Raw genomic sequence first — 27623 nt, forward strand, 5'->3', positions numbered from 1 at the left:
GGACTGAATTTAGCCTGATGCCATATGAGACCTAGTTCCATTATAAAGAAAAAGCTCTGGACATGGGCCCTGTTTCTAGCCTTACTAAACCCACAGCTGCCCCTCTTCCAGAACTGGACAGAGGGACATGGGAATTTACAACCTAGGAATATAACTCCATACCAATAAAGATCAAGTCTTAGAAAATGAATTTTCTGAAGATATTGCAAGAGCCACCCCACTCCCACGAATGTGGGGGGATCTGGCCCACTCATCCCTTTGGCAACAGTAGTAGTATTTTCTTCAAGCATACTTTCAGAGTCATTCTTTATGTAATGACTTTTCATCACCTTTTATTTTTGACACCAAGCATCCTAACGGGCCTGCAGAAAAAGAGTCTACATACACGGTGAGGTGGAGTCCACCTTTGCCTCATCCTCTGAACCAGAATGCTTAACAAACACTCCTAATACCTCCACATTTTCCGCTGTTCAGTGGTAGTCATCTCAATATATTTTCCTTTCAATTTTTATTATTAATAAATATTTAAAAATATCATTGCTAAAGAAATGGCGACTGTGCTTATGGGAGTCCAGTGAAGAAAATCAACTAACGTTTGCTCTTTACAAAGCCTTTTGAGAGTATTACCTAAAAGCTTTCAATATTTGAAAATTTGAATCAGCCTGAATGAACAGACACACAGAGGCTCTAAGAGAAGTTTATACTTTTGGATGCTAAGTGACGAGGAGTTGTTGAAACACAAACATGATCAAATGGGAGAAATGATGTGAGTTAGGAGCAACTGAAAGGGTCATTGCAAGGGGAAATGGCAATGCTAGAATCAGTGGGAAGCCCAGATGGAACTTACAGCAGGAGCAGAGAAGCATGAGGGAGGAAAACAGGTTTTTTCAAGACACTTCAGACTGATTGCAGGGGAGAACGGATGAGACCAGGGCGGAGAAAAAGGAGGATATTGCAGTATAAGTCAAGATGAAAAACTCTCAAAGTTAAGTGTGAGGGTTTTGTCAATAGCAACAAGGTGCTTGTTATTGAAATGTGCCACCCAAACCGGCTCACCTCAGGGGAGCTAAGGTGCAAGGCTAATGTGCTGCTAACAGATGGTTTTCCATTCCTTTCCAGTCGAGTGTGAAGTAGAGCTGCCTGATAGCACGTCAACAAATACAAGGACTTTGAAATTTATTTGTATTTATTAGAATCTTCTATATGTGCTAGTACCTTGGGGTATAATCAAAGATAACTTCTAACTCCATGGCATGTACATTTTCTTTTGTATTTGTAAAAGTAAGGTCCAAGGGTGATGATAGGAATAAAGATCTTTTATTTTGTTCTTAAATATAACTTATTTGATTGTAAGTTTAGATACTTTATTTTTAAGCAACCTCTATGTTTAGGGAATGAAGATCACGTGAGGCTAATATTCTCAGCTTTTCCATCTGCCTTCCTGGGAAACATGTTTAATAGCAGATATGGTCGCCGGTCCAGCAAGGGGAGGGATAGGGTGAGATAAGATGTCCCTTAAGCCCTGGCCAGTTTGGCTCAGTGGTTGGAGCGTTGGTCTGTAGACCAGAGAGTCCTGGGTTCGGTTCCCGCTAGGGGCATGTACCAAAAAAAAAAAAAAGATGTCCCTTAACTCATAACTGCAAAGTGGTTCTATTCTCTCAAGTTTCAAGATTGAGAAAACTGGGATTCAAAGAAGTTCCAGGACTGGTCTAGAGCCCGTGGCTAAATACATCGAACCCCGGCTGCCGTGTTTGCCTTTTACTCTTCTTTCATTTCCAAATATCCTGTAGCTTTGTTAAAAAATCCTACTCTTCTTACTCTTGACATTTCCACTGTCCACGTATATCATCTTCCCTTGGTTCTTGTTACTAGGAGTTGTTGACAATAAAGATACTTTGCTCCTTTTTAAATGAATATTTTAGCACTTTGCTAATATATTTCCAGTCGACTATCCCTATTTTTCAGCTTCAGTGATTGGAAGTTCACTTTGAGCCTTTTAACGCCTTGGCCTTACACTTCCCTGACTTCTCACTTTTGGTAATTTGCAAAGCCCTGTTGAGTTTCTTTTAAAAATTGATTTTATTTTTTTCAGAGAAGTTTTAGGTTCGCATCAAAATTGAGCTGAAAGTACAAGGATTTCCCATCAAGCCTTTGCCCCCATACATGCCTAACCCTACCCCACTATTTATATCCGCTACCAGAGTGATACATTTGTTATAATTGATAAACTAACATTGCCACATCATTGTCACTCACAGTCCAGAGTTCATTTGTAGTGTTGTACATTCTGTGGGTTTGGACAAATGTACAATGACATGTATTCACATTATAGTGTCATACAGAATTGCCCTACAAATTCTCTGTGCTCTGCCTATTTATTTCTCCTCCACCCTCACCCCGGCAACCACTGATCTTTTACTATCTCCATGGTTTTGTCTTGTTCGGAACGTCATATAGTTGGTATCATACAATATGTAGCCTTTTCAACTTGGCTTGTTTTACTTAGTAATAGGTAGTTAAATGTTCTTTATGTCTTTTCATGATTCTTTTTAGCCCTGGATAATATTTTATTGTCTTGATGTACCATAGTTTATCCATTTACCCATTGAAGGATAAGTGGGTTACTTTCAGGTTTTGGTAATTATGAATAAATCTGCTGTAAACATCTATATGCAGGTTTTTGTGTGGATATATGTTTTTACCTCCGTTAGGTAAATACCAAGTTTGATTGCTGGATCATATTGTATGAGTGTTCTCTTTTTTCTTTTCTTTTTTTTAAAAAAACAGCCAAACTGTCTCCAAAGTGGCTGTACCACTTTTCATTCCCACCAGCAATGAATGTGAGTCCCTGTTGCTTCATCTGCTCATCAGCATTTGGTGTTGTCAGTGTTCTGGATTTAGCCCTATTGGTTTCACTTCTTCTCTCTCTGCATGTCGTTCATAATTTTTTTCTCTCTTTTTCAATATGTTTGTATTGATTTTAGAGAGAGAGGAAGGAAGAGGGAAGAGCAAGAGGGAGAGAGAAACATTGATGTGAGACAGAAACATCGATTGGCTGCCTCCCACATGCATCCTGACCAGGGATCAAGCCTGCAACCTGGGCATGTGCCCTGACCAGGAATCAAATTGGTGATCTTTTGATGCCTTGGTCAATGCTCAACCAACTGAGCCACACTGGCTAGGGCCATGGGTTTTTCTCTTCATAGGCTCAGAATAAAATTTCTTCTTCTTAGGACTACTTTAGGGGTGTATTAACAATCTACCCGCCTTTAATAGGTCTCTCCCTCTAGTTCAGCTTATAGAGTGCTATCAGATTCATTGGCTAAACATCAGCTCTTGTGTTTTGCTTTTCTACCCAACAACCAGCAGAGGTTTTTATCTAATAAATAAAACTTAGCTTAAAGATCTTACTCCAACCTATCATTCAAACAGAATTTCATTTTATGTTTACCCTTCATGTCCCCTTGTTTCCAGGCAAACAAATTCATATTCATTTTCCATGTCAGCTTTTTGTTTTCTTGCTCTTACCTCTCAGGATTTTTTCCTCTGCCTTTCATCTTCATTCATTGTTCTGACAACATGACACCTCTAGTCAATCTCCGAACTAGTATCTCATCCTCCTGTGCACCTCTTATCTTTGCTTCTTCCTTTTCACCTCTTCTGCCACTGCCTTTGGGCCCAGTAATTCTCCAGTTTATGGCAGACCTTCTTCGGCCTCCCTCCCTGCATACACCTGTCATGAAGATTTTTCTCTTGTGTAAATCTTAAGCTACCACTTTCCTGCTTGTAACCTTCTGCTTGTTTTCCATTCACTGAAGCAATATTTTAGCTTGATATTCAAGTCACATTATGGCTTTTTAAAAAATTGAGATATAATTGATATATGACATTATATTAGTTTTAGTTGAACAACATCATAATTCTGTATTTGTATGTATTGCAGAGTGATCACCACCATAGGTCTAGTTAACAAATGACATCTTACATATCATGGCATTTTAAAGTCTTACCTCATGTTGTACCACTTTCTTTCATTACGTACGTTATGTTCTATGTGAACATAAGTTGTTGTACACCACTCTTTTTTCTTTTTAATATGTTTTTTATTGATTTTAAAGAGAGAGGAAGGGAGAGGGAGAGAGAGAGAAACATTGATGAGAGATTGGCCGCCTCCAGCACGTCCCCTACTGGTGATCGAGACCGAAACCCGGGAATGTGCCCTGACCCAGATCTGAACCTCTTGGTGCATGGGACCACACCCAATGACTGAGCCACACTGTCTGGGCCTCTCATTGCTTTTCTGCTCTCTCTTGGAATTTCCCCCCTGCTTTGACCACCTGAGAAACTCCTAATTCATCTTTTTTTTAACTTTATTGTTGAATATATTACAGATGTTTCTCTTTTTTCCTCTATTGATCCTCTCCTCCCCACTCCCACCCCCCCTCCTGCCTTTCCCCACACTGTTGTCTGTCCATTGGTTATGCATATATGCATATAAGTTCTTTGGTTTATTTCTTTCCACCCTCCCCACATCCCTTCCCTTTGAGGTTTGTCAGTCTAACAACCAGTTTGTACTTCTTAATCCTTTCACCCTTTTCACCCATTCCTCCAATCCCCCTCCCATCTGGCAACCAACAAAATGTTCTCTGTATCTATGAGAATGTCTCTGTTATGCTTGTTCATTTTGTTTGTCGATTCAATTGTCGATAGATGTGTATGTATTGCCATTTTGTTTGTTCATATTTTTATCTTTTTTTCTTCAAGAAGACCCTTCAACATTTCATATAATAATGATTTGGTGGTGAAAACAAGCATTTTCTTGTCTGGGAAACTCTTTATATGTCCATTGATCCTAATGATAGCTTTGAAGGATAGAGTAATATTGGTTGTAGGTTCTTGCTTTTCATCACTCTGAATATTTCTTGCCACTCCCTTCTGGCCTGCAAAGCTTCTTTTGAGAAATTAGCTGACAGTCTTATGGGAACTCCCTTGTAGGTAACTAACTGCTTTTCTCTTGCTGCTTTTAAGATTCTCTCTTTGTCTTGAACCTTCTGCATTTTGATTATGATGTGTCTTGGTGTGGGCCTCTTGGGGTTCATCTTGTTTGGGCTCTGTGCTTCCTGGACTTGTATGTCTGTTTCCTTCAACAAGTTAGAGAAATTTCCTGTCATTATTGTTTCAAATAGGTTTTCAATTTTGTGTTCTCTCTCAAAGAATTTGCAACTTTGAAATAATTTATTCTAAAAATTTTCATTTTACCTCTAAGGAAATCAAGGTCAAATAGGTTTTGTTTTCAAGATCTCAGCATGTAAGGAGGAAAAACTAGGATAAGAACCAGTGTCCTGATTCTCAGGCAATGCTTTTATGTATTTCTAATTTTATTACTCTGCCTCTTTAATTGAATAAGGTTCAATAAATCTTTTTGATGTTTTACATGGTAATATGTCCAATTAATGACTTAATATTTAAATGATAATTTTGTAAATTATACAGAATTCTTTGCTAGATAAGTATTATAAAAAGCACAATGAATTTTACATTTGGATAAATGATTTTTTGAAAAAAGGATTATAATAACACCCTTGACATCAAACCAGATTGAGGAATAAGACATAGTACCATTACACAATGAGATCTTCATAAACATATTCATTGTCATTTCTAAGAAATGACCTTACAAAGAAAATTATACTTAGAACTAGTTGAGAAACGGACCACATATTTAATAGCTTTTTGTTTTTCATTTTAAAAATTAGTACAGGTATTGATTAGTCATACGTATGAATATAAACCAGAAATAATATCCCGTTGGTTACATAGCCTTACTTATACAAGCAGGCAAGTTTACTAATATAGTTCTCTGACTGATTTTGCATGTGCATTGGTGTTCATGTATTTTGCACATGTACACATACAAACTACATAAATGTGTATAACATTTGTCACAGTTGCCATTTTGCACAGATAGTTTGATTCCCTCTGTGTGAAAAATTTACAAACATTATATGTCTTAAAGATTAATATTGAGAGATAATAAGAACATGTCATTTTTTTTTGTACTCTAGCAAACATGACATTCTCAGAAAGCTGGAGCACAGTGTCTAACTGTCTTTTAATATTTTCTATTTGGAAGGTAAATAAGATTTGTGGTCATCCGATCAGAACACCCACAGAAAGTCCCCGTTGTTCTTTCGATGGGAGTAAAGAGAAGCTTAGAATGAAGATCTCTGCAAGAAATGGTGAAGAGACACTTGCCAGCAGAAGAAAGTAAGACATTTGTTTTACAACCAGAAAGAGAAAAGAAAGTAAGCCATTCATTTTACAACAGAATAGAATGTATTCAATGAAGTAGAACAAAATATACTATTGAAGAAACAAAAGATAAACATTAATTACTTTTAAAATTCAGTGGTTCCTTCTTATTCCATTAATTAGGAAGATCGCTCTAACTTTTGAGGGCAAGAAGACGTTCTGAGAAAAGAACATTTTCTATAATACAATATGGCAGGCTCTAGGCACAAGTAGTCATTACACTAAACTTAAAATGTTGCTCAGCAGGTCTCTAGGACTTACCTGTTTTGCTGAACTGAAACTTAATGCCCATTTATTAGTAACTCTCCATTTCCCCCTCCCTATGCTTGACAATACTGTAATGTACACTAATACATTTGTTAATAGGGCATATCTCATCACAATAAAATAAAAATTAAAATGTAGCTAGTGTGATTGAGGACTGAATTTTTAATTTTATTTCATTTCAATTAATGTTTGTCTCATTTCCCTGTAGCTAGTGGCTACTGTACAGGACAATGTAAGACTGAGAGAGAATACATGTAAATGATGTGATGACTATTGCTAGAGGTTAAGACTGTTGATATAAAGAAGTTTTTATACCTTTTACCTGGAAAGCAGAAAATGGCTATCTGTTGATTCAAACTGATTCCATGTTGAGTGGCTTGCTTTTCGAACTCACATTTCTACCACTGTGCCCTTCATTATTTCACATGTTAAATTAAAGCCTTCACTAGTATCCCTTTGCTTAATAATTGGCAGTTCCTGTAAACCATTATTTATTTTTGTGTTTGGTTGACCAGTGTATGTATGCCCTGGAGAATGCTAGACTCTCAGTGCATGTTTTGAATTGAACTGAAATTCATAGTTTTATATTCAATTATTAATTCAAATAATTATTTCTAATAATATCTTATGGAGAATTCACTATTTTAACATAGCTTTGCTCTCTAGAATGAAGAATGTGTATCTTTCCTTTCGGGACAGTGCTCCTAATTGCCTCATTCTCTCCTCAGATGGGCTATAAGCTCAGGATAAAGATCTATTGCTGGCTGTTTGCTACAGCATAAAATAATTAGCATTTTACATGCAAAGTAGCTGTTCTTTTTCTCTCTAGAAATTTACAGTGATCAGCAATAATTTCTTGTCTTTGAGAAATTAGTACACTTTGGCTGAAGCAGTTTTTATAATAAAACCCAGCTAAGGAAGATCTGAAGTTCTTAAAGTTCATGTGAGTTTCACCACCAAGATAACCCAGTTATTGGAAAACCACAACAAAACCCAACACTTTACATGGTTTATTCCCTAGCAAAACTAAACCAATGCAGGTGAAGTGTTACAAAATGTCTCAAGAAGCATGAGGAGCTCATATGAGTGGAAAGTTTTACAAGTTATCTATTCTGGCCATTGGATAGACCATCTTGTCACCAATCTTGCAAACTCATTACTTCTGTGCCTTTGACCAGCCTGCCACCATTAACCATTGCCCATAAATCAGGATAGATTCGTCACAGGACAGTCTCATGCCACACAAAGTGCACAGCCAGAGATACTGCAAATGAGCCCATTTAAGTATTTCATTTTTACAGATTTCTTTTTACTGTCACTTCTGAATGGAGCTTAATTGCTGTGGTAGTATATTTTTGCTTAATGCCTGGAAATTGTGCAACCTATCCATAAACTAGACCTGAATTTTATTTATCCTTCATCAGCTAATCATTCCGCATGAGGTCATAAATTCAATTGCAGTAGGTGGAGAAATGCAGAAGGAGTAGGTGCTGACTGAGTCTGGGCTTTTTTCCACGTATCTTATGTGTGATTTTTCCACCTGCTTAAGCCTGATTTCCAACAGATTACTTCCACTTAATGATATATTGCTTCTGTATAAACCTGATCTTAAAGCATGGCAGACCATTTAGCACTTGTTCATTATGGGCATCTCAGGTTGCAGAGTTACTTGCTAGCTCATGGTCAAATGTGCAGTTTCTGTCAGCACCCCACTGCAAACCAACCAGCCAGCCAACCAATCAAAGAAACAGAAACAGTTTTTAGCAAAAGAAGGAATAACTTTGCTCCAAAACCCTGGATGTCTATACTATGAGTCTTCACATGGGGCTTTCCAGTGTTTCTGTAGAGAATCTTATTACTTCAGAAACCACTGAGTAGACCAGATGGGTCATCTGGACTAACTGTCAGAGCTGCTTCAAAAACCAGGCTACAGAGACTTTTCCATACAAAAGCTCTTTGACACCACTTTATAAACGGGTGAGATCATCACACCTAGTGCAAAGGGCCCCAAATGCACTGGGCCTCTTTCTGAGTGCCAGGTCATCTTAAGTGTAGAAATTTGCCTTTTCCTTTAGAAGAATATCCCAATAAGATCCAGACTGCTAGACATGTAGAAACCCTGCTAAATTGTCAAGCACTAGAAATGTCAATATTATTTTCCCAGCAGAGGTATGGACATGTCTATTAAGGCGTCTAGGATGATGTGATCATTATGTTATCAGCATGATGTCTGTAGGGTGTCTGTAGGCGTCTGTCCAGCCTTCTGTCTGTCATGGAATGAGAGAATTGCTTTGAGGTCTAATAGTGAAGGGGTGCTAGATAGCTGAAAGTGAATATTTCTAGTTGTCCTTACTGTTTGTGAAAGAAATAAAAGCATTTGCCAAATTATTAGCTAAATAGCAGGTGGCAGGGCATGATTTCAACACCTCTCAAAAACACCATATACAAAGGAGAATGTAGTTGGATCAGCCTCTGGCTCAGTTTATAATAAACCAACCTTTCTCCAAGTTCATCTCAGTGTGCACAGACCAGGCAAACAAGATGAGTGGTGAGGTGTTAGGATCACCACTGCAATTTCCATGTCTTTGACAGTGGCCCCGATCTTAGGAATCCCCCATGGATGTGATGTGCTTTTGTTTTACTATTATTGCTTTTGCCTAAAAGAATTCTGTAAAATCTTTAAGCCCCTTTATATACTCTCGTTTTTCACAATTCTCTTAAATATTTGTGGAATTTATTATTTAAATATATTTTATAATCCTGTTCTTGAATTTTGGTTGGAGTTGTATTGAATAAATAGACTGATTTGAACAAGGATATGTTTATAATGCTATATAGTTTGCTATTTTTCTTAAGCTCCATTCTTATGGTTGGTCCATTGATAGGATTGGAATTTCTACATTGATCATATGGTATAGTTTGCTATTTTCTGAGCACCATTTAAAAAAAAAAAAAGCTGACCAGCTTTTCTTTTTAGTAGAAAGGTCTCAGTACAGCCCAGAAATGCCCTTGGTGTGACAGCTGTGCTAGTGAAAGTCTTGGTGTGAGTGCCCCTATTAGCGGCATCCTCCTGGGAGGTTCTGGACCCACACACAGTGTCATCGTCTGGTTCCTTAGGCAGTGATGTGTGCAACGCCTGTCCCAAGCAAGGTTATTTGAGATGGAGTTAACATTTCAGGGCAGAAATGCTGTCTTCCTTCTTCTGGACTTGTTTATGTCAGGGCAGGGGGCTACGGGTGCTCATGTCACGAAGCTGCAGGTCCATCCGCTCTTGGTCTGGTTGCTCGATGATGTGCTGGAGAGCTTCCATTCATCACCATCCCCTCCCAGCCCTCTGCGCTGTCTACCCCAGCTGGCGGCCTGCATGGACTTCCAGCTGAACTGGGCTAATAGGGAACATCAACAGGAGATCCTACCTCGATAGAAAGTGAGCTTGGGTGGTTATTCTCCCATCTCTCTCCTGCAGGGACCCCTCAAGCCAGCTGCATCCTCCACGGATGGGCCGAGTGCCTCAGAAGGCCCTCTTTACACACCTCTCTTCTCCAGTTCTGGAAGGCTTCTCTCTCCTTTCAGGACTCGAGGGGTGGGGGGATGAGAGACCTGCTGCCCCCTCCGAGACCAACTCCAAGTGGGCACTGCTCTGATCTCTTCTGCACACCTTAGGATAGTTAACCAAATTATTCCAGTTTTAAGGTTCCATCTACTGGAACCTTGCCTGTTTAAAAAAAAATAAAGCAGTCACTGCAGATCATGGTTTTTGTGTCTGCAGTGTCAGATGGCTGCTGGCAGTAATCGTGGATTCCCGTCAACCTGCACTGCATCCTAGTGGTTGGTGTACTGATAGGACTGGAATTTCTAGGAGGATGATTGTACGCTACTCTGGCACGCCGTTCTGGCAAGAAGCTTGCTATACCTGGTACAACTCACATGCTCTATGCACTTGTCCACCTTTTTAGGATGCCTCTTAGAGAAACCTTTTCTCGTATCCAAAGGGGTCATTCTTGAATATTTGTGGTAGCCGAGAGTTAGAGGCAAGATACGTATTTATAACAAGAAAATGGAAAAGTAAAATATAAGACTTTGGAACATTATGAAGCAGTCAGAAAGAAAAACCATTTACATGCATCAAAAATATAATTATAGAGAGATAATTTTACATAGAATGAGAATACTAGGGAAATACCATTTTTATAAATTAAAACTAATACTTAAAAACCAGTATATATTTTTCAAGATAAAGATACAGCAAAGTATTTATACTAAATACATTAGAATGGTTATTTATAGAAGGACAGGAAAGGGATGAAGAAAAAAAACGAGATAATAAAGTAAATAAATATTATTTTTCAAGGATATATTATAATAGTATGTCAGGAATTGAGGATTATGTTAACTCAATTCTCTGTATCTGAGAATGTGTTTGTGTATGCATATATAAAAATAAACACACATATACACTATTATTGTACAGTTTAGATAAAAAAGTGTTTTTAAAATCATGTTTTTCTAATTAAAAAAATAGTTAGCCCTGGCTGGGTGGCTCAGTTGGTTAGAGCATCCTCCCATGCACCAGAAGGTGACTGACTTGATTCCCAGTCAGGGCACATGTTTGGGTTGTGGGTTTGATCCCAGTTGGAAGGAGTACAGTAGGCAACCGATTGATGTGTTTCTCTCACATCGATGTTTCTCTCTCCCCACTTCCTCTCTCTGTAAAATCAATAAAAACATATCTTTGGATGAAGATTTTATATATATATATATATATATATACACACACACACACACACACACACATTGATGTAGTTAAAAATCCTTCACTCAAAATTTTCATGAAAGCTAATGACACTCAATTTTTTAACAATCTTTTTTGCCATTTTATATGCAAATTGTAGAAATTTTATTATTGTAGTGCATAGAAGGTATAGTGATTATTCAGATAGAGATAAAATATAATTTTCATAAAAGAGTTGGATTTCATTGACTTGGGATTTCCTACTATCACATATAATTTAAAAAAATGAAAGTTTATTATAAAAAAGGTAGACAAAACAATGATTTTCTATTGAATATCGAAATCATTAACAAAATTGCTGCTTTGTACAATTCATAAAAAAGTGAAATTAAAAACATAATTTTCTGGGTTACTTTTTTATTAATTAGCATTATATCCATGACATTTTTTCCTTAAGTTTTCTCTATTTACTTTGAACAATTTGCATGAGAATACTTATAGAAGAAACTACTTTCTATAAATTTAAACCAATTAAAACTATTAAAAAAAACCATGGGACAAAAGAATTTAACAGTTTCTATATCTTAATATAATTGTTTTGTTAGATGAAAAAAATAGAACTTGTAAGTGGATCACTGGAAAACCACTGTAAATAAAGATAATCATTATTCTATGTTTTCTAAAACTTTACATGTATTTTTACATATAAAAAACCTTAGTCTTTTAAAATTATATTGTCATAGTTTATTTTTTATTTTATTTTATTTGTAATATTTTTTTCTTTATTGATTTTAGAGAGAGAGGAAGGGAGAGAGAGAAACATTGGTGAGAGAGAACACTGATTGGCCACCTCCTGCATGCCCCCCACTGGGGATCAGGCCCACAACCTGGGCATGTGCCCTGACCAGGAATTGAACTGGCAACCTCTTGGTGCATGGATTGATGCTCAACCAGTGAAGCACATCGGCCAGGCTCATAGTTTACTTTAGATTTAGTTTATTTAGTGTCATATCTCATGAAATTTCTGTTTAAAATTAGGTTAAATTGCCCAGCTTTTGTTTGATTTTGTCAACAGATACTTTTCTTCAACCAACATTTTAACAACTAGGAAAACATTGTTGTTTTTAAGTAGTCCATATTTACCTGTAGTTCCTCACATATTTTATTTTTTCTGGTGCTCTTTATTTTCAGTTCCATGTGTCCATCCTGAGTCATTTTGTGTGAGCTTTGTAGAACTTTCATTACTTACTGCTAGTGGTGAATTCTCACAGCTCTTTGTGTCTGAACTTATCGTCATTTTTGAAGGATCCTTTTGCTAGGTCTAGAATCCTAAGTCGTTGCCAGCCTCCGTTTTAAAAAGTGTACGTGTCCAAGCCACAGTTAAGTTCATGACATGATACTGTTGGTAGGGGAGGTTTGGTAGACACATTTAACACAAGAGGTGACTAAGGTAGGAGATGCTGCTGGTACCCTGCTTACATCCCGTTGCCTGGTCATTCCGTCTGCCTCCTGGCTGCGTGGTCCCTGCAGCTGATTACCCACAGCTGCCCTGTTCTCTGGGGAACTGCCCTCAACAAACAGGAGCCATCTGTATTACTTACCTACTGCTACCTAACAAATCATTCCAAAACTCGGTGACTTGAAGTGACAAGAAGCATTTGTTGCGCATGGAGGTCAGGAAGTGAGAAGCTGCTTAGCTGTAGGATTTGACTCAGGGTCGCTAGGGAGATTGCTGTCCAGCAGTCAGCCAGGCTAGTCTTCTGAAGGCTTCAGCGGGGACCAGATTATCACTTCCCAGGATGGCTCCCTCCCCTGGCTTTTGGCAGGGGGCCTTGTTTTCTTGTCACAGCGACCTCTTCAGAGGACTGCTTGAGTCTCCTCACAAGGTTGTGGCTGGTTTCCCTCAGGGGAGCCAATCCAAGAGAGAGCAAGGATCAAGCTGCAGTGTCTTTTGCAGTCTAGCTTCAGAATCTCCACGGTCATTTCTGCAGTGTCCTATAGGTTACACAGGTCAGTTCTGCTCAGCGTGGAGGGGACTACACAGGGCATGACAGGAAAGACTGTTGGGGGTCATTCTACAGACTGGCTGTGGCAACACCTCATCTACCTGGGGGAAGGGTTCAAACTCCCACCTGCTTCACCCCTTGGGAAGTAAGTCACGGGCTGGCTTGCCTCTTACTAAAGTGATGGGATGAAAGATGTGATGATTAAAAAAATTTTTTTTTTCTTTATTGATATTAGAGTGAGAGAGGAAGGGAGTGGGAGAGAGAGATAAAAACATTGATGAGAGAGAACATCGACTGGTCGCCTCTTGCATGTCCCTCACTGGGGATCAGGCCCATAGGCTGGGCATGTGCCCTGACCGGGAATCGAACCGGCGACCACTGGACCACACTGGCCGGGCAAAGATGTGATGATTTTATGCTTCAGCTCTCCCTGTGGCTTCTGGCTGAAGCTGAGACCACGTCCTTGCTGAATGTCTTCCTGCCCACTCTGTCTGTCTCACTACCTTTCCCTGAAGAGCAGTCTGTCCATGAATTGACTGCATCCAAATTCCTCTCTCAGGACCTGCTTCTAGGTAACCTGACCTAGAGATTGTTGAAATAGTACCTACAATAAATGCCAAATAATTGTAAACTAAGGCAGAAGTATAGTATCATTCTAAATATAGATATTCCTCTGTAAATTCCCACATTCCTAAAAAAAAAAAAAAGTACAAAGAACCGCCCTCTCCCAAATTTTGTTTGTATATCCTCCCCTTCCTCCTCCTATATTCATTTCATAGAGAATCCTTCTGTTGAATGCATTGCATTTTCCTTGGTCTATGTATAACATTTGAGGAAGGAAATGTTCCTTAATAACATCTGTCCCTGTATCTAAGGGTTGTGCTACGCTTGTTTATGGAGTAGGTATTTTAGCTTGGAAGGAGGGGAGCTTAACCAGAACATTGAATTCTCTCGATTATATTTTGGAGATGTGATTGTACTTATTCTTCTACCCTATTTAAAAAAAAAAAAAAAAACACAAACGTATGCAGCATACAAACAATTAGCTAATTGAAAACTTTGAGTTGACACACCAGTGACAAAGATCCCCGGAAGTTGAGACAGGCAGGGAAGAGCTATGTATGGCTCCTTTACACATCTAGCAAAGCATCACTATTTAGCCCTTTTGGGCAGAAACCAAATGAGCGCCTTGCAAAGGACCTTGCAGTCACAGAGCTGTCTGAACCCGCCCAGGCAGAGTGATTTCCCCGTGGCAGTTCCTCTCTCTGCTTGATTTCTTCAAGTTAGCTGGTAAGAATAAGCTATTAGCAAGCTTAAATCGGTGATAATTAGCTGTACATTATTATTTCAAAGTGGTGTGGCTGTGCCAATTAAGTGGGTAATTAGGAAAACCCCAGGACAATAAATTAAAACAGAGAGTCTCAACACCAGTGCCCCAGCTGTTCTCTAGCAAGCATTTCAATTAGCCAGCCCTCTCATTTACGAATGCACCAATTAAGACGATTGGCTGCACGCATAGGGGTACTGGGGCGATGGAGACGGCCTTAGGTGCTTGGTAAAAGTACCATGTTTTTAATGTCAGAGAGGATTTTGATTTGAAGGTGGGAAAAGGAAGATTTTTAAAAATATTGGATTTTTAATGTTTGAAACAAAATAGAATTTAAATTATTTTATGTGTTGTTGTTTTGTATCAATTGTCTCTCCAGAACTTAATGGGAATATTGTATCATCAGGCAGTTTCATGATATTCTAATGTGTTTATTAAATGTTGATGTGAGTATTCATATAGAACATGAACACCTATTGATTGAGAGTGGGGAACCGAACAGGACACCTGAAAGTGTGTAGTTTAAGGAAAGGAATGAGTCAGGACATGAGCCGATTCAGGATGTGACTGTCTATGAAAGTAAATTAGGTTTTACCCTGTAGATCACAAAGAACACAGTGAAGTGGTTAAAAATAATTAGTGAAACATAGAAAAAAAGATAAACATATACTGAATGAAGAACACTATTTTTTAGGATTATTGCCAAGATAGTAATATTTACTATGGGACAGATTCTTAGTAAATACTATTTGTTTAGCTTAAAATGCAAGAATTTATAGCTACATAGCTAAATCATATTTAGCACAGTCTGCCTGATATGTGTGTTTGGGTGTGTATGTTTGCTTACATGGGTAAATAAATCAGTATTGATATACTGGGCTTAATGGTGAATTGTGTATACACATCCTCAGTGAATGAAAATATCAAAGGTCAGGACAAAGTTATCTCTTTGAGAAAAAAATTTAATATCATTTATAGGACTGGAAAAAAGCAATTTCCAATTTATTTCCTAAAAGGAAGTTCATTCTTCTTTGAGGTGCCATTATTATTTATTACCTGTAAGTTTAATTCACTAAAATAAGGTCATGTTCCCTTGGATGAGAACATTTCTGTTTAATTTGAAACAGTGCTTAGTGAGTGGTGGTGGTGAGGGCGCCCAGGGCAGGGCAGGCCAAGGCCAGGCTTTGGTTAGGGGGCCAGAGGCCAGGCCAGAGCAGCACTGAGGAAATGTCGCGCCGAGGCAGGCCAGCATCCAAGCGTCCATGAGTAATGAAGAGCAGGACCCCAGGGGGTCAAAACCCAGGCACACAGGAAGAAGGGATGCCAGAAGGCAGAGCACACATATGGCAAAGGTTTAGGTGAGTGGTGTTTAACCTTCGGGGGTCACGTATCCCACTGAGAATTTGATACAAACTTCCCAGGGAAAGAAAGTTCATAAACAAATGCATGCAAAATTTTGTGCATGGAAAAGTAGTTTGTATCAGTGAAAACTAATATTAAAAATGAAGTCTTTACAAACTGGATTTGCTCTTACTTTATAGATATTCATGGGAAAATTAATGACCATTTCATGGAAAATCTGAAACGAAATCCAAACCGTGGAATATTAAAGTAACATTAAACTCCACTTGTGCTGAGCAAAGAGACGGCTCCGATGATTTCATAGGAACTATAAGTGAAATTGTGATTGGTTTTAGACGTGTGCACATGTGTGGTATCCAATGAATACCCACTTTTTGTTTTGATGGTAACAATTACTGGAAATTCTAGCAAAAACGCATGTGACTATTGCTGGCTGTAATTAGAACTCTCAGAGCTAGCTTGCTTAAATGAGGATTGGCTTATTTCAGGGAGCATGACATTTATTCTAAATGCTTCAAGTTACGTTAATAGTCCATAATGCTTTGGTCCTCAAGGTAATTTGCAACATCTGTAATATTGAGGCTGTCAACTTTAAGTTAATGTGACTAGGAATAAATCTCCTCAAATTTCTCACTACAGAAAAAAGAAAGAAATGTTTTTTTCTCAGCGTTATGAAGAATGAATATTAAATTGGATAGTTTTCAAACTTATTCTCCAAAATCCTTCTATTTCCCGGTAGCAGCTTTTCCAGATGGACTAGAAGCTTTTCAGTAGCATTTGTAATTATGACTGTAGGGTTTTCCTATTTATATGGCTCAAAATATCCCCCACCAACTTTACCAGTGAATGACTCCTCCTTGTCAGATATACCTGAGTGTATGTTTTCTTTCTTTCCTATTTTTACTTCTCACAAAAAAATAAATTTTGTATTCTTTTTTATTTTTTTTTAATTTTCTTTATTGATTTTAGAGAGAGAGAGAGAAGAGAGAGGGAGAGAGATAGAAACATCGATGAGAGAGAACATCGATCAGCTACCTCCTGCAAGCCCCCATCTGGGGATCGGGCCCACAACCTGGGCATGTGTCCTGACCAGGAATCAAACTGGTGACCTCTTGGTGCATGGATTGATGCTCAGCCACTGAGCCACACCAGCTGGGCTGAATCTTCTATTGTTTTTCTTTGAAAAGTCAGTGAACATCCGCCAAGTTGAAAAGAATCTCAAATGCAGCTATTTTTTTTTTCACTTAATTTCTTGAAGAGGTGAGGAAGATTTAAAGTAGAGTCATATCGAAACTGATCATTTTTATAGGAGGGTATAAAGGTATTTCCAAATTTTTAGCAGAATCTATGGGGCCTAGATCAGGATGAAGAGTAAGGCAAATTTCTTTTACTAAAGTAGCAAAACTAATTGTATTTGGAAGCATCATGTGTGCTCAGTCTACAGAAAGAGCACCAAGCACTTTCTTCCTCTTGGTTTGCATAACAAAAAACATCTCCATTCATTTAAGTATATAAATGGCTTTGGAAGTATCTACCTGATGCACACAGTTAATAGGAAAAAGCAGGGACTAGGTAGCACCAAGGGATATTCGTATTTTCATCCAGTTGCATGTTGCATGGAAATGACAAAATTGCCAATTCCTCCACAGTTTTCCTTAAAGTAGAAGAAATGGGTTTCTAGAGTGGATTATATCATTTGATAAAGGCTCTGCTTTTTTTTTTTCTTCTTCTTCTTCCCATCTTCACTGCAAGATCCAAATTTATATCAGTCATTTCCAGGGCACACCATGATCTCTAGAATCATGTGTGGAATCTTTTGCTTGGAAATGCAACTGATGAAAGTCTGAAGGTAATTTCCAGATGATTCTTCTTTTTTTTTTCTTTAGGCCCATATTTGTAGAGTTAAAGACTTTCAGATCAGTCTTCCTTCTCAAAACTATAATTCAATTTCTTTGATGACTTTTGAGAATCAACAATTAAAGGTACTCCTTGCACTGTGTTGGTTTCATCCTCCTTTAGCAACAATCTTGTTAGAAATGGAACAGTGCAACTTTGGGGTCCAGCAAATTGAATAAATGCAAAGGATTTATAATCTTCATTGTATTTGGTTTGTCTACATTTCCCAGTGTAACTGAATCCTAATATAAACAAACAAATATATGAGTGATCGAAATGGAAGGATACATTATTTTGTATCATAAGGAAAATACATTGATGTCGTAATTGAGCAAAAGTGATTATACATTATTCCACCATAGTCAATGATGTGCTATGCCTCATCAGAAACTGGGAATACAGTTTAACACATGTTACATTCCAAAGGCATTTTTTCCTCCAAAATGAGACTTCCTAGAATAATAGGAATAAAACTGCCAACTATACCTCATTTTCTTCAAACTCTATTAATGATAGATATCATGATCCAGAGTCCAGGAACACTGAGAGATATACTGTAACTGGGAATGCAAGTGAGAACAGTGTGGACCAAGCATATAGTGTCCAATCAGATAAACTCATGGATGGAGGTAACCAGGAAAGCTGATTGAAATCACAAAATGAAAACAAGGAAAAAAAAAAAAGGAATGAGGAAGAAGCCCTTTTATTGGCAGAATGTTAAAGGGAAAGTATTTTTATTTATGCTCTGCTAGTGTTGAGAGAAGAAAATATTAAAATGTTATCCAAAGTATGTTCCTTGTCCTATAAGTCATGGAATGAACGTTTTTTTGTTTCCTTTATTGATTTTAGAGAGAGTGGAAGGGAGAGGGGGAGGGAGATAGAAACACTGATAAGAGAGAACATCAATTGGCCACCTCCTGCATGCCCCCACACTGGGGATTTGGCCTACAACCTGGGCATGTGCCCTGACCTGGAATCGAACGGAACCCTCTTGGTGCCTGGCTTGACACATGTGGCCCAGCAGTCATGGAATTTATAGTAAAATGGTAGCAACCACAGAATAACTATCGGTAACTAATAACAACAACAACAACAACAACAAAATAGAAAGAATATCAAGATTTGACCTAAAATGCTGACTCTCAAAATATAGACACTCAAAATCATTTTTATGTGTGAGTGACCTCTATTAGAATCATTGGATTTGCAAATATTCCATTTGGCTAAATGTCCTGGTTGGCCTTGAACCAATGATATTCTCAAAACTTTTTAATTGAAAAATCAATAGCATGCTTCCTGAAATGAGTAAAATTGAACAAATAATTGCATATTTTTATTAAAATAAACAAAAAATTATGAGGTAGGAGAAATTGTATCACATCTCTTTTGGAATGGATGCTCAATTTTCTCAATAGTATCTGATTTCTTTAAATATTAGACACTTGGTTCAGTGTTTATTTTTATAAATGAGTTAAGGTCTTTGTTTAAAGTCCCTTTTAATGGAGAACAGAGTCAGTGCATTTTAAGGTACATTTTTACAGCATGGATAGACGAGATGAGAGCTGGTTTTGAAAACCCAGTTTTGACATCCGGTTTAAATCACTCTTTTCAGAGGAGGATGCTTTCAGAAAGGGTCATTTTATTGGGACATTAAATGGTGATGTTTGGGTTTAGGGGTTTATTGAAAAGTGAGGAATAGAGGTGTCTATACTAATTGTACAGATAGCTATGAATGTCCAGCTCAGGGTTGCTATAAAATCACAACTAGACAGTGTTAAACAGGCAGCACCTGTCTGGAAAGAATCCTCCGCAGAGGGTAGCTAAGGATATTAGCATATTTCCAGGACTCCTTTCCATTTCTCCTCCCCGTCACTTTCCCTGGTGCTCCCTAACCTACCACCCATCTTAACTCCTTCAGCTTTGTTGAGAAAGCACTGTAAATCTTCTAATGAGGGGAAATCATGCCACATGAACAAGAAGACTTCCTATGAGGAGCAAAAAACCTGGAATCATTTAGTCAGAAAAAAATTCTTCTCTTTGAGAATGGTGCAGATCCTTAGGTCACAGCTTCCATAATGAGCAGTGAGTTCAGGTGGGGTTCAGAGAGCAGACTCTCTGAGTTACTCCGTTAGCAAAAATAGCATTTTCCTTTTTAATCAAATATGAATGCAATGTGCTTGAGAGGCATTTACGTGGGTGATAAAGGTGCCCGGTGCCGTACGTAGCATGGAGATTCCCCTTCTCTCATTCTTCAGATATCACAAGGTCTGGCTAGAAAGTGGCCAAGAACCTAGATTTCATGTCTCCCTATAGCCGATCTAACTACAGAAATGTAAGTATTTCAAACATGTACAGTGAGAGCTGTTATTGCTATAGAATAGAAATCTATATATTTTTCTGTCCTAAAAATGTATAAAAATGTTTTGTCAAATAGAATGACAGTTGAGAAGAAAGAAAAAATGATTAAATATGGATTCAGAATAGCAAGGGAAAATAGATCTTATCTAGAAACATGTAATTATACATTTCCTCTGCCAAGCAAGAGACTGACATTTTAAAAGTCCACTGTTTGACAACTGTGGTCAGACATCTCCGCAGGGGTGAGCCTGCTCATTAGCGCCACATTAACCTTAACTTTGCCTCAGGCCATTAACTAGCAAACTGCACATTTGACCTTTGTTCTACAGATATTTTCAAACAGTGTTCGAGGCACTGCTTTTAATTTGGGTTCTGTGTTATGTGTGGACTGACTTTAGTGGTTAAAAAAAATCAATACATGTCATTAAGTAAAGAAATGTGTGGTCTGCAGTCCTCCACAGAGAAATGTGCCTTTTAAAAATAAGATTCTTCTCCAACACGTTTCCAGATAATTAGCTTTGGTCAAAATTAGAAATGGTTTCTTTTATATTGTGTGGGAAAAAGGGAGGGAAGTGCAATATGTGACAGTTTATAAATGTTTTAAAATGGAAACAAATTCCCTTTAGATGAAGACAGAAGATGGAGTGGTGTGCCTTTTGAACAGAGCCCTGTTTCCAGCAACATCTAATGAAATGAAACGCAAAGTCAATGTAGATCAGAGCCACATGCTTAAGTGGAAACAGCCCTGAGAAGACCAGCCGAGTTTGAAACACGTGGTCGCCACTCTTCCAGCCATACCTGTGAGGAGCATCAGCCATATAAATCAAAGTGTAAATTAGCTTAGCGGAATACTTTGATAGATTATGCCAGTGCTGCTATATCTAGATTATGGAACATTATACAGCTCTATAAAAATACATAAGACTGATATATACACACATATATATGTATATGTATATATGTATATATACACACATATATATTTTATTGATTTGAGAGACAGAGAGAGAGAAACATCAATTTGTTGTTCCACTTATTTATGTGTTTATTGGTAGATTCTTGTGTGTGCCCAGACTGAGGATCAAACCCACAATCTTGGCGTATTGAGATAACGCTCTAACCAATTTAGCTACCCAGCCAGGGCAAGACAGAGATTTGTTAACATAAATGGGTCCATGATGTATTGTCAAGTGAGAAAAGCCAATTTCATGTATATATATATATATATATATATATAGCTTGGTCCTAGCTTTGCAAAACTAAGCCATCTCTATGTCTTTTCTTATCTCTAGTCTGCCTGTTTTTGGTGACTTATTGGTGTACACATAGAAGAAGCGGCAGAAAGCACACGAGGCTAACACTGGTTACAGTAGGAGGGAGGGATGTAAACTCCATCCAGGGACACATATTAACTTGTTCTTCATGTGTCTCAACTATTTTACTACTCTGTAAAAGAAATTTTTATTATTTAAAAAATGGTTAAGGTCCATTATAATGGTACAGCCAATCAGAATCATTGCTCAATTTCACAGTAGTAACATTTGGGCATTTGTGTCAACCGAACAAAGAAAGGACAACTTCAGGGTGAGTTGCATTTTCTTGCTTTCTTTTTTTTCCCACCATGTGACAGATCAGAAGACCTTTCTGGCACTGCTGGCCTCAAGGGCATGGGAAGCAATGAAGCAATAACTATGCTGGTCCATGTTTCTCTCTTGCCTTGAGTGAGCTCAGGGCAAACAAGGCTGTAAGCCATGAATGAGCAATTGTGCTGCAGCGGGTCTCCTCGCTGCTGTGCTAGCAGAGTGTGCAGAGGTGTCGTCAGCCAGGGATCAGCACGCACCCCTCCCTGCCTTCCTCACCAGACCCTCCAGACGGGAGGGATGTGCAGATGAACCCTGTCTAAACATGTGGCTTTCTAAGTGCAGATTTTGGCAGGGAGAGGTCACCTATCTGCGTTCTAGTTTACTAATAAGTGTGTTCTGTTCAAGGTGTGGTAATTTCTGTAAAAATTTAAAGATGGATGATGACATTTTTCTATGAAAAGATTCATTTGGGTTTGGTTTCTCAGACATCTACTGTCAGCCTGACGTGGCTAAGTTTGGGCATTTTAAGTTAATTAATTAATTAATTAATTAATTAAAAAAAGTAACTAGTTATTTGGTCAGACTAAATGCCTTATAACTTAGTTACTTTTCACAAGTCCTCTCACTTCTCTGATTTTTATTTTTCTTAATTATAACATAATGGGGATGGACTTTGTCGCTGGTTCTCAACCCTGGCTGGACCTTAAAGATCCTGTAGTATAGGAAGGTCCATAAACACCCAGATGCCTGGGTCCTACCCCAGACCAATACGTATATCTGAACATCGGAGGGAGAGATCTGGGCGTGCTGCATCCATGTTTCCTTGGTGACGACAAAGTGCAGTTAGGACAGAGAGCTGCGGGAAGAGGTCATCTCTCAGGCTCGTTTGAACTCTTTCTACAATACAGTGTATCTGGGTGCATTCATTATGGTAGTTATCTTGCAAAGCAGTGTGTGACTAAATATTGATGTGTCACTACCAATTAATTTCAGCATCAAATATATAATCTGTCTTGAGCCTGTTTAGTAGAACCTGTCACAGTTTGTAATCCTGCCCTTTAGACTTCTTCCATTTTTAATACAAGGCACCAGGAAGATTTCCCTAGTATTTCTCCACAATCTAGGAATAGGTCTCCTAATTTAAAATTTCCCAAGTCAACTGTGTTCTTTAAGGACTTTAAATTATCATTTAAAAATATGTATTTCTTATAGAACTTTCTGGAAGCTGTTAAAAAATTACACTGCATCTGGCCCAGTTCAACCAGAACTTGTTGAGTGCGTGTTGGGTACCACACTGTAATCCAAACCCTGCGGTGTAAAGGAGACACAGCTTTTGCCTTTCGGGAGCACAGCCTCTAATCAGGGAGGCAGACCTACCAACAGATGAATCACAGTGCCACATAGCCAGGGCTGCAAAACAGGGCCAAGTGCTGCGTGTGAAGCAAATGAACAAACAAACCAGGTTGGTTGGGCAGGGGTTCAAGAGGAGATGAGGTTTCAGCTGGATCCTGACCAATGGGCAGAGGTTGGGAGAGTGGAGGAGGAGAAGGCAGTTCTGGGCAGAGGAAACTGGATGGGCTGAGCCTAGAATCTTATCCAGTTAATATGGAGATGTCTTACGTAACATAAATATGTGGGTTTGGCTGGGTGTGTGAGTGGAGGATTGGAGGACTGTCATAGGATAGTAGGGTCAAAGAGTATAGAGATTATAAGCCATGGTAAAACATTTGACTTAAATTGTTGGGATTTTAAAGCAGGAACGTGATAGGGCAAATTCCCAAAGCTAATCTTATAACAGAATGGGGCAGGCAGGGAGGGGTAGATGAGGGGGCAAAACTAGCTGCAGGGATATAATTTATTAGACCATTGCAAGCCCACATCAGGAATTATGAATCTGTATATGGCCCTAACATATTGGCTTTGAATAAATATTCTGACAAGGAATCAAGGAATTTTTTTCCTGTTTTTTTAAAAAGATATTTGAAACTGTTGCTCTTAGTAATTATATTTGGCTTCTGTATTCTAGATATGTTTTAAGACCAAGATGAGCCACTGGCATATGTTGTAACAGTCCCTCAAGGATAATTAGCTGGATTTCTAACATCTCCCTGCATTTGTTATGCTCTTAATTTTAACTGGAAATAGTCTCATGACCGTAGAAAAGTAATTGTAATGATATAGTCACCTTTCCAGCAACCTACATTCTGAATAATCCAAAGAATTCAATATTTTATTCATTGAGACATTCTATGTAACACTGGGAAAAAAGGCCTGGTGTGTAGTAGACCCAGTATGGAGCTGGGAACTGAAATGTGGCTCCTTGTAACAGGGACAGCACTAATTGGCTCTGTGGTGGTAGATAAATCTTGACCTCACTATGGCTATTATATTTTTAACTCCTATATTTTCTGTAATTATTATTATTTTCTGTATCCAATGTAGACCCCCTGGGCCTTCATGCAACCACTTTTGGCAATGTGACTCTCAATTCCTGTGATCTAAAAACTGCCAAACGCGGAATATTGAGTTCCAAAGTAGGATCTCCCCTGACATTTCTGTCCTCACAAACCAAAACTTATCTCAACATTTACATCGACTTTTTCCCATTATTTTAGTCTTAGAGAATTTGCTCCAAAGCTAACCACCCTATCTGTTTTCAGTAATCCTTCTTTCTCTTCAGAATTCGTGATCCTTCAATTATTAAGGTACTTTTCTTATCTGTTCATTAATTAAGAGACTACATTATGATGCGGTAGCAAACAACCCCAACCTGTCATTGGTTTAGCACCAAAACATTGTTTTGGTTAGCAGCCTATGCCCATTTTAGACCCCCTGGGGGGCAGCGGTCAAGGTGTCTTGGCTTTAAGCCCCAGAATGACAGAGCAGCCATCATGTGAAATACTCCCTGTCATCACGGGAGAGGGAAACAAGGAGGCAAGGCCACACTGATCCTTCAAGTTGAAGCCTGGAAGGAACATACTTCACTTCTGCTACATTTACTGGCACGCAGAGCAAATCACATACCCAAAGAACCGCAGAGGGGCTTTGTGTGCAGAAGGTAGAAGATTGGGATGTTTGGGAACAAACTTCTAACATCACACCCTGTTTTCTCCTTCCCTTTCTCACACGTTTTTGCACCTCCTCCTTGTTCAAGCAAGCATGCACACACAGAACTCCCTTAGGTTTCCTTTTTGGGGTTTCTCCACTTCCAGTTTGTCACCCCCTATCTAATGCTCATCATACTGCAAACATGAAGACTATGACCTACTTCAAGTGCTGTCATTATTATAGCAGTTTGCCTGGGATGCATAACAAAATACCACAGACTGAGTGTCTTAAACAACAGAAATTAATTCTCCCACAGCTCTTTGAGGCTGGACGTCCAAGACCAAGGTGTGGGCAGGTTGGGTTTCTCCTGAGGATTCGCCTTGCCTTGCAGATGGCCCCCTTCACATTGTGTCTCCACATGGCTTTCCTCTGTGTACCTGTACCCCCGACATTTTCTCTTCCTGTTAGGGCACCAGTCATTCAGAGTATGCCCCTTCTTTATGACCTCACTGAAGCTTAATTACCTCTTTTAAAAATTTTTATTTATTTTATTTTATTTTTTTTATCCTCACCCGAGAACATTTTTGCATTTAACTGCAGATAGAGAGGAAAAGAGAGAGGGAGAGAAGCATCGATGTGAGAGACACATCAATTGGTTGTAACCCACACAACCCCAACCGGGGTCGGGGACAAACTGCAACTGAGGTACATGCCCTTAGCGGGAATTGAACCCGGATTCTCTGGTCTGCGGGCCGACGATCTAACCGCTGAGCCAAACTGACCAGGGCTAAAATATTTATTTTTTAATGTATCTTTATTGATGAAAGTATTTCTGATGTCCCCCCACCCAGTGAACCCCTCCACCCTGCTCCCTCCAGAAAGTCACCACACTACTGCTGTGTCCATTCATTATGTATATATGCATGTAAATTCTTTGGTTTATCTCTTAAGGCCCTGTCTCCAAATACTTTCACATTGAGGGTTCGGGCTATAGTGTATGAATTTTAGGAGGGGCACATTTAGTCCATAACAATCGTGGTCAACACATATAAAGGACATGTTCAGTATTTTAGTTAGCTGCTCACGATGGCATTTCACATTTCTTTCTAACTTCAGATTCCCTCATTTGTTTAGTTTTTATTGCTCTCAAACATTAAAGTTTTTCTTCCTTTGTTCTTTCTGAGTCTCTCTGGCTTTTTCTGAGTGTATATTATTTGCCTAGGAGATTTCAACTATATTCATGACTTCAGTTACCACCTCTGTAGATGATGAATCTCATATCACATGTCTAGTGCACTGAGTTCCAAGGTCACATGTCCAACAGTAAACTTCGATGTACTCATGGATTGGTACCAGTAGCATCAGCATCATCTGAGTGCTTCTTTGAAATGTAGGGTCCTATCCCAGAACTATTGAACCCAAATATGCATTTTGGCAAGATCCCCAAATGTTACATTTATTAAGTTTGAAAGTAGCATTCTACTTGATTTCTCTTTCTGAATATTCCAAAGAAATCTGAAACTGAATATGTTGAAAATGGAATTCATTATTAATTAATTACTTTGTATTCATTTATTAATTCAATAACTATTTATTGAGTCTGCTATATGCTCCCACCACTGCTTTAAGATCTATAATGATGAACAAAACAAACCAAGAGAAAATTCCTACCTGCCTGAGTCTTTTATTCTAGAGAAGGGAGACAGATAAGAAACAATAAAACTTAATAAATAAGTACATTACACACTAAAATACAAAGTGATATGTATCATGAAAGATGACAGTATTGAGCAGGATAAGTACAGTGTGGGCCTTTGAGAAGGTGATATCTCCCTTCTTTATTTCTTATCGCAGTGATGAACTATGGCCTCCTCAATCGCCAGGAGGTGTTGGGGGCAGGGGGAGACATCTAGAAGTTATCTTAAAACGTTTACTTTATCTGTCAATTCTACATTCCTAATGTCCTTCCCGTCTATCACTTTTCATCATGCTCACTGGCTGACTTTTTTTCACATTCTTGTATTTTCTTCCCTTGAATCTTGGATTTAGCCTCCTAAATGACCTCACAGCTTTCTGTTCCAAAATACTGCCATGATGATTAAGTCAGCTGCTTGCTGGAAAATTTAATGGCTCCCCCTGCCTTCTGGATAAAACCGAAACTTCTTATGATCATCAATAAGGCTGATTATAATCTGGACTCTTCCTACCTTTAACTATATAATTCCTATAAGCACACTCCTTACTAGTTAAACCAAATTGCATATGAGTCTCTAAACACACAATATTCTTTCCTCTTTGCCTTTGTTTATTCTGGTTTTGTTATTATTGTTTGCTTGTTTGTCTGTTTTTGCATGGAACACTAAAGTGTTACCTTGTTTTGCAAACATTTCCTGATTCCTTCTCTGTCCTCAAATGTGGCTGTTAATCTCATTATTACTGTGAATTTTCCCCAGAATGTGCATTCTTAGAAGGCAGAACTGGCTTGTTTAGCTGTGAATTCCTAGTACCAGTGCAGAGCTCAGTACTCAGTATTGTTTCCTATTCTTTGACAAATAACTGATAGCTAATGTTTTATGGGATGAGTGGAAATCTTTTAGGGTCCTTTCAGAGAGAATGCATACAAAGGCATGGGATATGTTTGGGGAACAGCAGGCCTCCCACTTTTGTGGAACCTTAAAGTATGGTTTGGGGTGCTGCTGAAACTGAGGTGAGAGGGTGCCTAGATGCCTTTG

At 38.5% G+C, this 27623-nt stretch overlaps 1 protein-coding gene across 1 annotated transcript in view; it reads left to right on the plus strand.

Annotated features, from left to right (window-relative positions):
- Positions 1–27623, plus strand: part of GPC5 (glypican 5) — a 1298292-nt gene that overhangs the window by 281531 nt on the left and 989138 nt on the right. Inside the window, exon 4 of the mRNA XM_036250056.1 lies at positions 6134–6267. Within this exon, the coding sequence (XP_036105949.1) occupies positions 6134–6267 (134 nt within the window). The remainder of the gene's footprint in view (positions 1–6133; positions 6268–27623) is intronic.

This window comes from Molossus molossus, unplaced genomic scaffold (assembly GCF_014108415.1).
Source record: "Molossus molossus isolate mMolMol1 unplaced genomic scaffold, mMolMol1.p scaffold_m16_p_9, whole genome shotgun sequence".
NCBI lineage: Eukaryota > Metazoa > Chordata > Mammalia > Chiroptera > Molossidae > Molossus > Molossus molossus.